Source organism: Strix uralensis, chromosome 2, assembly GCF_047716275.1.
Source record: "Strix uralensis isolate ZFMK-TIS-50842 chromosome 2, bStrUra1, whole genome shotgun sequence".
NCBI classification, from domain to species: Eukaryota; Metazoa; Chordata; class Aves; order Strigiformes; family Strigidae; genus Strix; species Strix uralensis.
The window spans coordinates 104,054,276-104,068,061 of record NC_133973.1 but is presented as its reverse complement, the minus strand read 5'-3'; the positions used below and the strand labels follow the sequence as shown (position 1 = coordinate 104,068,061).

The 13,786-nt window shown below is 36.7% G+C and overlaps 1 protein-coding gene across 2 annotated transcripts in view; it reads right to left on the bottom strand.

The window, feature by feature from the left end:
- Window positions 1-13,786, bottom strand: part of DGKH (diacylglycerol kinase eta) — a 173,622-nt gene that overhangs the window by 50,844 nt on the left and 108,992 nt on the right. For both annotated transcript variants that reach the window (XM_074859584.1, XM_074859583.1), the window contains exons 6-12: window positions 9,099-9,205; window positions 7,858-7,983; window positions 6,585-6,687; window positions 4,738-4,900; window positions 2,230-2,338; window positions 1,785-1,924; window positions 132-216 (exon numbers count right to left, since the gene is read on the bottom strand). In XM_074859584.1, coding sequence (XP_074715685.1) covers window positions 132-216; window positions 1,785-1,924; window positions 2,230-2,338; window positions 4,738-4,900; window positions 6,585-6,687; window positions 7,858-7,983; window positions 9,099-9,205 — 833 coding nt within the window. The remainder of the gene's footprint in view (window positions 1-131; window positions 217-1,784; window positions 1,925-2,229; window positions 2,339-4,737; window positions 4,901-6,584; window positions 6,688-7,857; window positions 7,984-9,098; window positions 9,206-13,786) is intronic.

Genomic DNA, 13,786 nt, shown 5'->3' with positions numbered 1-13,786 from the left:
AAATCAGTTTAGTTAGCAGATCACAAAACATCTGTTTCTATTTTTCACACAAGTGCTTCAATTATAAATATTGTCATCCCATAAACTCAAAGGTAAGTATATGAAACAATGAAACAAAAGTAAAAGTCCACCTGGCATTCCTCCGACTCTTCTGCAGTCACTGGAAGAATAGAAGGCTTCGCTGGTAGTTTCAGTTCATATGACATTATACTCCACCTGAAAGAACCATAACACCTTTTAAGTTTCCAGATTGTTAGTTTTATCTTTTCTCCAACATATCACCATAAAGAAAATTCGTAGTCACACCACAGAATAACTTGTTTAAAAAAAAAATAAAAAGCTTAATTTTTAATTGTAAGCTAATTGCATATGGGTGAAATATTTGAGATTAATGGCAATAATTTGTTTTATTGCTCTGATTGTTTGTTAGCGATTTGATGATGAGCCTTATTTGTGAACAAATCATAGGATATTCAATGCAGGCAACAAAGATTTTCCAGCAAAACACTCACGATATAAAAGAATTTGGGCAAACTAACTACAGAAGTCAAAGGAAAATAGACATGTTCCTAGAGTAAAAGCTCTAAGGTAACATTAGCTTTTCATCTCAACTAGGGGAGGCAGACATGAGAACAACGCAAATAGTGAAGTATCTTCATTGACATATATATTCATTTTCCCCTGGTAAAGGACAGTACTCTAGAGCATGGATAGTATGAAACCACTAATAGCACCATCCTTCAAAGCCTGCTGAAAAGAACAAGTAATCACCACAGATGGCCTTGGGAGCAAGTCTACTGAGATTAGAGCAAAAAATGAAACTGTGCTTTTTTTTCAGTACAGAAAAAGGCAAACCTTTCAGAATGCCCAGGCCAACAATTGTTTCTAAGGATCAGTAACAACCATTTCTCTACATACTTTGCTGTAAAACGATCAAGCAGTCTGCAGAAAAGCTTAAAATGAAATGGGACTTGTTTCTCTATTTCATAAAAAAATCCATAAAATCCCCTTTGATGACATTCAAGTGTTTGTAACTAGAACAAGAACTGAAACACACACGAGAGGAAGGAACACAGTAAGAAATACTCTCAAACACAGTGTTACACCTTCATTGGAACGACATGACCATCATCTCTGACTTTTTCTAAATGAGGATTGCTCTTTTGCTTTATGGGTGGAAACCACACAAAACAGAACTGGGAAGATCTCTTGTTTTTGACTAAGAAAATGCCTCAAACAGTAATACTAATAGTGGATCAAGCCAAAGATCCAGTTAACCCAGCATCTTGTCCACAGCTGATGCCTCAGGAAATTACATGAAGGGTGAAACATGCGATGTGAGTTCTCCCCACATCCAAGGACAGAGTTCAGGTGTTTCCTAAATAAAGATGCTACCTTTAATGGTATTTAATAGCACGCATGGAGTCCATAAAACTTCCCCAAACAGTTCTGAATCTACACAATTTCTTAATGCTTACAACTTCTTGTAATAGGCAGTTATGAAGCTTCACCAGTTATGCAATAAACTGTCACCTTTTGTTCATCTTTGGATAACACGCTTCCTAGTTTCATCAACCACTCTCCCCTCTGACTCTTCAGTTTAAAAAGGACATTGAAAAGCTGTCCCCATTACTATCTCGGCTTCCCTCATAATTATGATCTGTGCCCTAAAAACCAAAACCACTGAACACTTAACTAAGTCTGTAAGATGTATTTAGGCCATCAGAAACCCAAATACAATTTGAATCTCATGGTAAATCATGTATATGCACATTTAGGTTTACCTGTCTAACATTTTCGTGCTGGCTCGTTCTAGTTTCTCCAAAATCTGAGGAAGTTGCGTATCATCATCACAGGATCCTCCCCAACCAAGGACACGAGCAAGGTCATTTCCAGTACCAAGGGGTAACACTCCTAACTGACACTGAAACACAACAGAGGAGCAAATCTACTATGGAAAACTAAAAAGAAAAAGTACAAACTATTACAAATGCTTGTTATTTCAAGCAACAAATGTTAATTATATAGCTGATGTCTAAAGTTTGCAAATCAAATTGTGCAATCCCAAAACAACTTGTCTTGTTCACACGAGTGAAAATTTTCATTTAACAGTAACTATTGAGTTTGGCCCATATACAGAGATATGGCAAAAAAACAAGTCAAGAAAAAGTAAGCATACAAAATTAAGTCTAGTCAGTATAGTCAAGGAAAGTAAGAATGCACACTTGCCTGCTTGTGCAAGCTGAGCTTATCAATTTCTGACAAGACCCAACCCACACTTCCATCACCACCACACACAAGAATCCTGAAGTTGTCAAACTTCTGAAATAACCGCAAACTGCAGAGAAAACACAGCCTGTTAGAGCCAGTTCCATCCATTAGTGAGAGAGCAGTTATATTCATTAGCAGCTGTTAGAAGAAAATACAGTGCACAGCACCTTTATGGTCCTTCTTTTATTGTTCTGGGGTATGTGGATACAACCATCTACTTAATAAACCTATCTGCATCACATCTATTGCTGTATATTCCACACATGCTGACATTTCTGATAAATAACATGCAATGTTTTACTTAAAAACATTCCCTTGATATTGTTTTCAGGATTTTATTAGTATTATTTTATTAATATTATTTTAAAATGTCTAAGCTATGAAATTGCAGCTACTCTATGTTTCCACTTCAGCCAGAAGCACAAGGCACCAGTGGGGATTTTTCACGAGGAGAGGTTAAGACACAACAGGATGTGCTCCACAACACAGGTGGGCTTTTGCCAACACATGACTAACTAGATGCAAGGACCGTTGGAGGCAATTATTACACATAAGGTGATCACAACAACATAAGACAAATAATACAACAATTTCATATTAGATCCTTAAAGCCATATCCTGCTTTCACTTCCTATGGCTCCTCCTCCTGTTCTCTGACTTTTAACACCTCCAGGATACAACACTTGGGCAGTACAGAAAAGAAGGACAAGAGAGACAGAACAAGCAGAAAGGTGAGACACAGAGGAAAGGGGAATGAGATGTAAAGTAACAGCTAAGAGGTAAAAACAACAGGGATTTAAACTTAAAAAAAAAAAACAAAGAAGAATTGAAAAGTGTACACTCTTAAAATAATAAAAATAACTATGTTTAATTGTAATGCATGTTATTTTCCAGAATATGTATAAACTCAGAACTATTTCTAAAAAGCAACATATTAAGATCACAAATTTTTGAAGCATTTATATATTTTCTAAAGAAAATAATGTCACTTGTATATGACAGGCAGATACCTACACAGAATAAAAGATGTAGATACTTAAGGAAAAAAAAAGTTGATACCAGAACAATTTCTCCTCCCCTGAGAAAAGAGAGAAAACCACTAGAAATACACTGTATCAAACAATGCAACTCTACTTTTTAGATCAACTAGAAAAAAGACATCAGCATGACCTGACAGAATAACTGCTAAGGACCTCTCTTTGGAATCTGGGAAAAACATTTAAAAGCAACCAACCTGACCTATAATTGCTGTGCAAAACCAAAGTGAGCTTCCTGAACCATGCCACTGTTAGATACAAATATATGAAGCAAGAGAACTTGCCAATAGACAGACATATTTTTCAGATTGTCCTCTCTTAAAAATTGTCTCTCCAATTAACATAAACTTTTATCTATCATTATAATTACATGTACAACATGTTAGCCAAAAGGGACTATATGTGTTATAATGAAAAGAATATTGCAACTTAGAGAATTACTATAACACATCCATAACACAGTACTAATTATGAAAATCCACAGCTGTATTTCATTATATTTGTATTATTTCCACTGTTTGAACTGAATTTTTGTGCATTTGCTTTGTCTACATTTTTATCATGCAAGCATAATTCTGCATCTTTAAGAGTACAAAAATTAGTGTTTCTAGTTGCTGTAACTGATATTAACAGGCCATTTAACCACAATGCTACACGTGAGTGGAATGAAGTTAGGCAACAGAAAAATGTGCATGAATTTAATCTTTATGAATGTGCAAAGATGCTTGGGTTGTGGCCACCGCTATGCAAATTTCATCTCTATCTCTCCAACAATCAACCCTTAGATTTTGTAGACTGCCTGATGGTTTCAATTGTGCTCTTGCTGCAAATTTTGCGAGATGCTCATTTTCTTGGCCATTTGCATATGTTGCCTAAACCATATTTTGAATGCAGTTTTCAGATGACAAAAGTTTTAGTGTACTCATCCATCACCCACTGCAGACTCCCCCACTTATATTTGTGTTCAGAATTCAAAAAGATTCAGAGTACATTTAGACAATAGTTTTATTCCACAGCTATTCACAACAAAGTCACAGGAATACCTGAATTACACATATCAAATGGACAAAAAGCATCTGGGCAACTGTGCAAAAAGGCCCTGATTCAGGAAAGCATCTAAACTTATGTAATGGTATTGAACCTTACCAGTTAACAGAAGCCAAAGCTAGCCAAAAAGCCACAAAACACTTGGGCTGATAGGTTTTGGTTTTGAATTTTCAAGTGAGTTTTTCTAAAAAATAAAGTATTATCCTGCAATCCCTTCACCCACCGGAATTCATACTGAAATTCTGTTACCTCTTAGATTTTAATCAGGAAGTCGCAGTAGATATTGGTGGTAGAATTATAGCAACAAGGGGAAAACACAACACTATACTTTGCACTAAATTCCCTTGCAAAAAGGATTGCTCAAGATTTCCAAGGTCATTACCCTAAGTGAGGTCCTCCATTCATTAAATCGAACACCTGAGCTGGATTTAACGACTGTTTGAATCGACGAAGAAACTTTACTCCCTGATTGTCTCCACTCTTTGAGTTAACAAAAACTAAAAGAGGACTGGCACAGGATGGCGGGCATGTGGCTTTCCAGAAACCTGTGAACATAGTTAGAAAGAATGAAATAAATAAGGCTTTCTAATATGAACAACACAAAAAGAAATAATGGGAAAGAGGAAGAAAGGGATGAAGAACAAAAGGAGTACATTTTATCATGCATAATGTAAATGCTAAACTGAATATTAGCCCTGCAAGGAAAACATAATTGCTCAAGATTTACCAGTTCTTTTTTTTTCTTTCCAGTATTTTCAGTGCCAAATTTAGTAAAATCCTGAAGACAATAGCTTTACTGTTTTTCCATAGCGAAAAACATTATTAACCTTTTAGAATACTTCTCAAATCTCATCTTCACAGATTATCACATAATTAAATATATATTTCAGTTACAAGTGTTTGGTTTTTAATCTGATTTTTCTTTAACCTTACTGGATTGAACTGGATCATCCACGTCTGAACTTTCTAAGAGTACTCAGACATTTTAGAAGTTACTGCACTCAGACGCTCCCAGATGAAACTTTGCATGATAACTTTTTTCTGAGACTGAAGTTATACTATTAATTGTAATAGAATCACTGAACAACAGACGTTCAGCTGTGATCCAAAGCTTATTAAAGTCAACGCAGGTCTTAACTAATCACAGCAGGCTTTCTATAAGGCCCTTAGTAAGTAGTAGTAATGAACATTGTTGTCACTAACATGACCGGTCCATGGAAGCAGTGGTTTCTCAGCAACACTTCAAAATCAGACACCACAGGTATAGGTTTTGACATTTGTTTCAGTCAATATTAAAATTACCATGTTATTTTCAGTTACTAAAATAATTACTAAAGCTACAAATAAATAATTGGCATTGAATGCTAATTTAATTCTACATTATCATTATGTAGAATTTAAAATAAGGTTTGATTAATTTATTTAAATACCAGGGAAAATAATTTCACATATTGAACAATCTTCCTAGCATGAATAATAAACAGCAGCATGACGTTCTGGTCTAAGACACCACACAGCAAGTAAATAGAGTGAATATATACAGCATAAACGATCACTTTTACTTACTTCATACAGTAAAATTCATTAAACTGTGTTAAAGTTGTTGGTCTACATTTGACATCAACACAAACTCTAAAATTAAAGCAGTTAGATTTCATGACACTCCTTATTAAATCCATTCCCTGCCTTTAAGTGCTCTATCCTGAGCCACCAAAGAGCATCTCTTGAGTTTTGAACATTTGCTGGGTTTTTATCTGTGTGTTGCAGAATTCTTACACTGCTTATATTTAAAAGAAATTTAGAGAAGCTATGGAAGCAACTCCTCTCCTTAGCCTGGTAAAGTAGTTGCTGGATCTGAGCTGTTCAGCTAGCTTACCTCTGCATAAAGCAAAGTTATCCAAAATTTGAGAACTCACAGAATGAGTGGTGCATGCCAGGCAGGCATCAGCCCACCTCACCTAAGGACTCTAGTCATTCACTTGAAAAGTTTCCAAGGGTCATAAATAAAATAGGAGAAAATGTCTAGTGGGGGAACTTTCAAAAACATTTTTAAAATCATGTCAGTTAAATAATCCTCTAAAAAGCTACAAGGAAAATTACACTTTTGTCTAAGTTTGAAGACTGCATTCACCTGCTCAGCAGAAGGATTTTAGCCTTGTTTAGTTATACAGATCTCACTAGGCACTGCAAGTCCAGAGCTACCACTATACACACTACAATACTACGTACCATCAGAGTCTATACTGTTTAGTGCTGTTGGAGGTATGATCGATACCTTACATTGGCCAAGTGGACATTTACGAGGATACAGATCTTTACAGGCAGTGTGAACCTACAAAAGAAAGAAAAATTATTTCCCTACAGTGGAATTCTGGGGTGAAAGTATAACTGATACAGTATCTATGTAACAAAAATGGACTAACAGATAACATTTAGGTGTAGAGGGAAGAAAAACAATACTGGAAAAAAAGACATATAAGTGTTCAACCACAAAGGCTTGTTACTCATTCCACAAAACGTAAGTTTGGAGTACTTTACCTTCAGTTACCCCTATAGCAAATATGAATTGTCCTTTCAAGGGAATCACTTACACCCATCCATGAGCAAGGGAAGACCAAGTTCCCAGCAGTCAGCACACTGTGCACATGCAAAGCAATAGCTCTGTACATGCCTGGTCCACCTGGCTGTTGTGGAAGATGTATCTGCACAAAAGCTAGCACACCTACCAAGCCAGACCAACTCACCAAATGTGGGTCCCATAAACTATGCATGGTAGAGGTCTCTTCCATAGTTATTGGAAAAACAGGCACATTCAGAGGGTGCTGCACTTCACCTAAATTTCAAATCACCTCTGGAGATGCCAATCATTTCCCACCGCCTACACACAGAGCCTTGGACATCTATATGCCGAAACCTTCAACAATAAAAAAACTGCCTACTATCCACTTCTATACCCTAGCATATAAACCCCACCTTTTTAGACAAGTTAAAAAAATTACAAGAAAACTGTATTTTGGGGAAACAGCAATAACATGTTATAGAATTTCAATCAGCAACCTACAGAGTGTCCTGAAGAAGAGAACTCCAAGATTTTGCAGTAATAAAAACATTACTACACTAATAATAATAAATATTAATATTACTGGTATTACTAAAATACTATTACAGCAATATCTGCAATAAGAGAGACAGGAAAGTAACATATGATTATCAGGCATAAGGAACAGGCATCTGAACCTTCAGTTATCAGTTAGGAGAAGGCAGAGAAAACACACTGGATGACAACACCTGTTAAAAAAAAGCTGCATCTATGGGCATATTAAAAATTAACTGAAGTCCAAGAAGGACAGTCATGAGAAATTATGAACGTTAGAGAGACCTGAGTTTGCACACGCAGCCTGCTCCTACTTAATACAAAAACATGGTTATGAAATGACAAAATAAAGGTGAGCAATAAAGCTGGAAAAATCTTAGACCCTTGGACGTGGTTCATTGCACCTACCATAGCTTTACACCAAAGGCACTTCCAATCTTGCAGGCGTAAAACACTGCCACAAGTCTTGTCGCAGACTGCGCATTTGGCACTGACAGGCAGGTTACCCTCTAACCACTGGTGAGGCATAGCTATCTGTGAAGAAGTAGTCATAAAAGTTAAATACTCAGAAAGAAATTAGAGGCTTTTGCCTCTCAAATATAGGTGAATTTAACCTATTTCCCACAGCTCTACCCATTCATCAAAGAAGCAGGTGTGGCTGACCAGGATAAGTGACACTGATGCTCCCAGGGCAACAGCTATGAATGTGGACTATGGTGGTATTTCACATGCTGGGCAGAAAATGTGACAGCTGAAGAGGGGAGACACATCTCATTCAGCTATTCATGGTACTACAGTAGCAACTAACTACAAAACAACAGGACAGTTAAATCTAAAGACTCCGTAATTCAAATAAGTACCCATTCATTTAATGTAGACTACATGATACAAGACAATTAAAATAACTAAAATTCAGAAGAATAGGCAGGACAGCAGAATACCTCTGTGGCTCTTTATACCCCCCCACCATGGCTGTTAAGTCACAGGTCTATAACAGTCCCTAAATGCAGTGCAAAGCTTTACTCAGTGCACTCTTTGACCCATTAATATCATGGGCAACTCCGGACACTCATAGGTGGGCAACTTAGTACTAACCTTCTAGAAAGAAGTTTCATGTCAATGGCACATACGTAGTTGTGTCTGCAAAAATAACCTATCTATTACAATAAACCTCTGAGAAGCTTTTGTCATTTCTCCTGCTAATTTTAAAATTCTTGCTTTCATTAGTAAACCCCCCCCACACGTCAGCGAATTCCAAACAGGCCTCCTGAGGAACAGCTATTAGTAAGGAGGACACAAAATAGATTGCCAAAACAGCATGGTAACAGTATAAAATACCACCTTTGCTTGAGAGCAGTACGAACTTCTGAGAGCAATTCTCCAGCTTCAGAGTTTCTCTGCATGTGGCCTTTAAAATCTTGTAATGCAGCTGCAATCTAGTGGCCGCAGATACTATATGTGTCTTGTGAGATAGGAATATAACTTTTGTTCTAAATACCACATTAATCTTTGAAAAGTGTTCAGGAATATAGCCACCTACCATTAACTTTGATGGGTCACATGGCAGTATTTCTATGCTTAGCCTTTTGTTTCCCCCCCATAAAGACGAAACAGCTTTGGAGAATACTGTAAATACGAATAGTACTTACACCATCTTCATCTTCAATGATGTCTTTTCCGATTGAAGCTAATGTAGTCCATTTGCAGTTATTTGTTGCACGGACAGCACATCTTTTATGTGCTTTAAACTTACACACTGGAAGGCACACATAAACATGTATACTATGTTATTTGCTGCATTTTAGTGATGTGTATCTTTAAAAAAATTAAACATAAATATTCCACAAAACAGCCAAGTACATGTCACTTAGTGTTGCACACATGACAACCCAACTAGAAGAAAATTCAGTTCACAGTCACTCCAGCTTTATCTTTCTAAACTGAGCTTAACTGCTTAGCTGTAGCCCATGTTAGGTGTGTCCTCAAATCCACGTCGGTCCCCATTTTTTTCAGGTGCAATACAAGGTACTAAGGTACAAATATATCTTTAACTGTGTACTTGCCTTTTCTATTCCTCCAGTGACACAACACATATACCTGGTTTAAATTTGCAAGAGGTGATGGGAGAGTGTTTCATAGAAGTATTTTGCTTCAGGAGCTCTGTTTCTTTGCTTAAAGGATCATTTTTGGGCACCATACTATGCCTGTTTCCCAGAAGCTGAGAAAGTGAAGGATTAGGTGGTGATATATTTATTCAGGATACTAGTGGTTACAATATTTTCCATTACATTAAGTGAGGAAGAGCCTGACTTCTTACTGGATTATTTATTAAAGATCTACTAATTGGAATACTCAGCACAAGTGTGTGGTACAGGCAGAATTTTGACAATAAATAATAACTATTTGTATTTTGTTCAACTCGATTAATATGACTAGTTAATGATATCATATTAGACCAAACAGACTGATGCACCCAACTGTGGGTAAATCTGTTACTGGAAGTGCATGACATCATTCTATTTAGAGTGCATTATATAAATTATTTTGGCAAAGACCATTAAAGGTTTATGAGAACTAGCCAGCAGACCAGAAGTAGTAGTCTCTTTTCAAACAAATAATTGACAGGAAACTATCAAAAGCTTTGGCCCATCGCTTGTCCACCATTAAAAAACATTAAGCCATGGTACAAAAGGTCTTGTGAATCATAAATTTCTCATTTTAATTCCACTGATCCATCGCCAGATCAATTTTAAAAGTGAACTGAGACTATGTAAGCAACATCTGAGTTTGAGAGCAATCCTCACTGTTCTGGGAGATGCGTGAAAGTATATTCTTAGCTCAATGAAAGAGAAGGAAACAGAAGAAGGGAGTTCTGTTGCTTCTACAGAAAACTCCCCTGGTCATTTTGAAAAGTAGCATTCATAGACTCAAAGTCTGCAAATATCCCATACCCTCAACTAACAGTGTAGGGGCTCTCATTTTCAAAACAGTTCAGCATCATATTGTGTGTTTGCCAACCTAAGTTGGTTCCAAGCATCTAAAGAAGTCAGCTCTCACAGAAGCACAGAAATAAAGGCTGCATTTTCAAGTGATGGGCCTTGAGCAATTTTGCCACTGGAATGTTTTGGAGAAGATATGCCACTGAATTCAGCTTCCTACTCATAAATGATATGCATTTGTCTTTGCCACACAGATCAAAATACAATAAATCAGGCATGAGGGGCAATAGGGAATTCCAAAAGGCATAACATAGTAAGGGAATTTTCATCTCAGGACTGTGTATTCAACCTCTGATCTCTCAACAAGGCAAGGACAAATTCAAAACCAGGATCTGAAGAGCTGCAGCAAGTCACACCATGGATGGCAAGTGACAGCTCATGTTTGCTTTGTGGGTACAGTATATAACTTACCAAATCTCAAATCAGACTTTCTGTAGGTCACCCCTCTGTAACCCCAATATCACCAAACAACAATTCACGTTACTCTGAGCGTTCAACATTACCAAAACCAATGACCTTAAGACACAGATGTAACTTTCAAGCAAAATACGTAGCAGTACAGAAGAGGAAAGTATAGAAATGAAAATTTGAAATCAAATCTCAACCTTAGTTACCACTACACCCTAATTTATTTTGTCTCAGATGACACTATGTCCCATTCATGAATCAGTCTATCTGAAATCTTTTGGAAACATGCAGACATACTACTTTGCCAATGAATGTTAAAAGATGAGAAAAGGAAAAATTTAGTCAAACCAAATGTAGATTATTCGTAGAACATTATTTTAATTTCCTACGTAAATGTTTCTAGCTGGAATACGAAGCAAGTCTCTCAGAAAGCCAACCAAGAGAACCACTTAATTAGCAAACAGTTGTCACATTGGTACCAACATCTGCTGTCAGACACAGTGATTAAATCTTGAGCTATTATTATCTATAATGAAGAAAAGTCAACATTACTGAACGTTATCATAGGATCTCTTGCACTGAAAACATACACCTTTGTTATAGAACACTTATGTCTCAAAAGCCTTTCATTCTAGCCACCCATCAGTTAAATCAACTACATTGGCAGGACACTCAATTTTTTATTCCCCAAACTTATCACTCTATCAGCTACTTTATGATGAGTTTCTCTTCTGTGTTCTTCAAAGAAGAACTAGCTTCAACTGTTCTTTTCCAACTTCAAAGGCAAAAGCCAAGGTCTTGAAACTGATCTGAAGATCCCTGAGCTGGTATCTATAGTTTAAGTTAAGACAGAAGGATTTGTCTTCAGGTATTCCAAGAAACCTGCTGTTTCATTTCCAAGAATACTATCACATGATGGATGGACAAGCCACAGTGAAAACAGAGTGACTCACGTAAAAACAGCAACCTAACTTCACTCCAATTTGAAGCTTAAGTCTGTGTTATAAAGGACAAAATTCAGCAGTTTCTTGGTAGTTTTTACTATTTTCACCCAAATAGATAACTCTCTAAGTTAATTTGATACTACAGAGTGCTAAAAGAATACTCATATCACTAACTCAAGTACTGCAAAATTAAGTTACTCATGCAACTTAATTTTGCAATATAGCTTTGCACTGTATTTTCCATATGCACGTGTAAAGTCTTCAGTTATATGACCATACACTTTTTGAGAATAGGACCCGACCCTCATTCCCTGCATGCAATGGATGGTTCTTGATAAGCATGAGGCTCTGCTATGCTCTGGTTCATAATAATTTTCAACAGGTATTTGCCTTATTTACCAAAAGCTAATGAAATACTGCTTTTTAGACACCAGTATTCAATTCTTCCCGGCCTTTTAAAATTATCATTATTATTACGCCTAGTACTACTACAATTAAGACCTTTTTTCCACAACTGTATATCTTCAAAGTATCCATGACTTCAGAACAGCTTCAACTGATTTTTGCAGCTACAGAAAATGCAGCATTTCTGTGATACAGGTCCCAGATTATGAACAACACACAACTACTGATTTGATCAAAAATCTTATTCAAGTGATTTCCCCAGGATAATAGAGGGGCACAATGTGACACAAAGTCACAGAAAACAGTTTTCTATTACTCTTTAATCTTTAACAATGAACATTCCTTCTCTTCCTGACCACTTCATTCAGTATTCAATCTGCAGCCTGTGCAGAAAATGTGGCAAAAATCCTGGAGACAATGACTACCCAAGTAGTGTGTGTACAATACCCTGTGCAGTGGATAAGAACGGGGGTTTGTGGGCAAAAGCCACCAATCATAATGAAAAAAGACCAAGTGCACAAAGTATACTTGCAGAGGCAATTTAATCACAATATTTTCTTATTGCTTGACTTCACAATCCTAAAGTGTTCTTTCAATACTGTTTGTTTGTGCAGTTCATCACAGGAGAAAGCATCTCATTTAAATTGCGATCTCCAGTTTATTAGGTATATTTGATATTCAAAAATCAAGATTCAGTCATGATAATGAAAACATTACATGATGAAATACATCTCTGAGAATAATCCTAAAGGCAGTGTTCCACTGGCAATGACTTGGGTAGAAGTGCTGTATTAATACAGAGTAATTGAGGCTAGAGAGCTTTGAAAGAGTTTCTGTAGATAATGATCTATAGTTCTTTAGGTTTCTTTGCCTAAACATTCCATGCATCCCTGTGTTTACCTGACAACTCCTTAGGCTTAGACTCCTGAGCATACAGCAAGCTAAACTCTGAATAAGAGAAACATTTGAGGAGCATAAAGAACAAAAGCCTTATTTGATTCAGCTAGTTTGGAGTAATTTCAAGAGCAAGGCAAAAAAATAATTTCTCTGTCCTAGTAAAGACTGTGGATGAATGTTGTGGAGATCAGTCCTTTAGAGCTAGCTAGATCAACACAACACGCAGCCAACACTTGAAAAGTAGATCATCTTTTGGGAAGACACGGAAGAAGGAACTGGTGGAAGGAATACTATTGCATCTCAAAGGAGTGTATGACTGAATTTTTTTAAAAGTCAGTTGGTTTTTGAGCAGTAGAAAGAACGAAGCATGATTTGATATGAATTTACACCTTCAGTTTGATATACATATTGATTCTTTGACTTCTAAAAAGATACAAGATCACACCAATCTTTTCCCTAGCAAAGGTATTAACATACCCTCTCTTCCTACACTGGCTTCCACAAAACTTACAGGAGTATCTTCAGGGTGGCCTGCGATTAATTTGGTCAATCTTTGCTGAAGGCTACTGGGAGGGAAGGTGCCCTGAAAAAAGAAGGCACCCATCTTATCTCCAAAAGAAATTAGGCTTGTTGTATGGTCAGTCTGAAAAAAAGTAGTTGCTAGAGACTAGCAGGTTTAGAAGA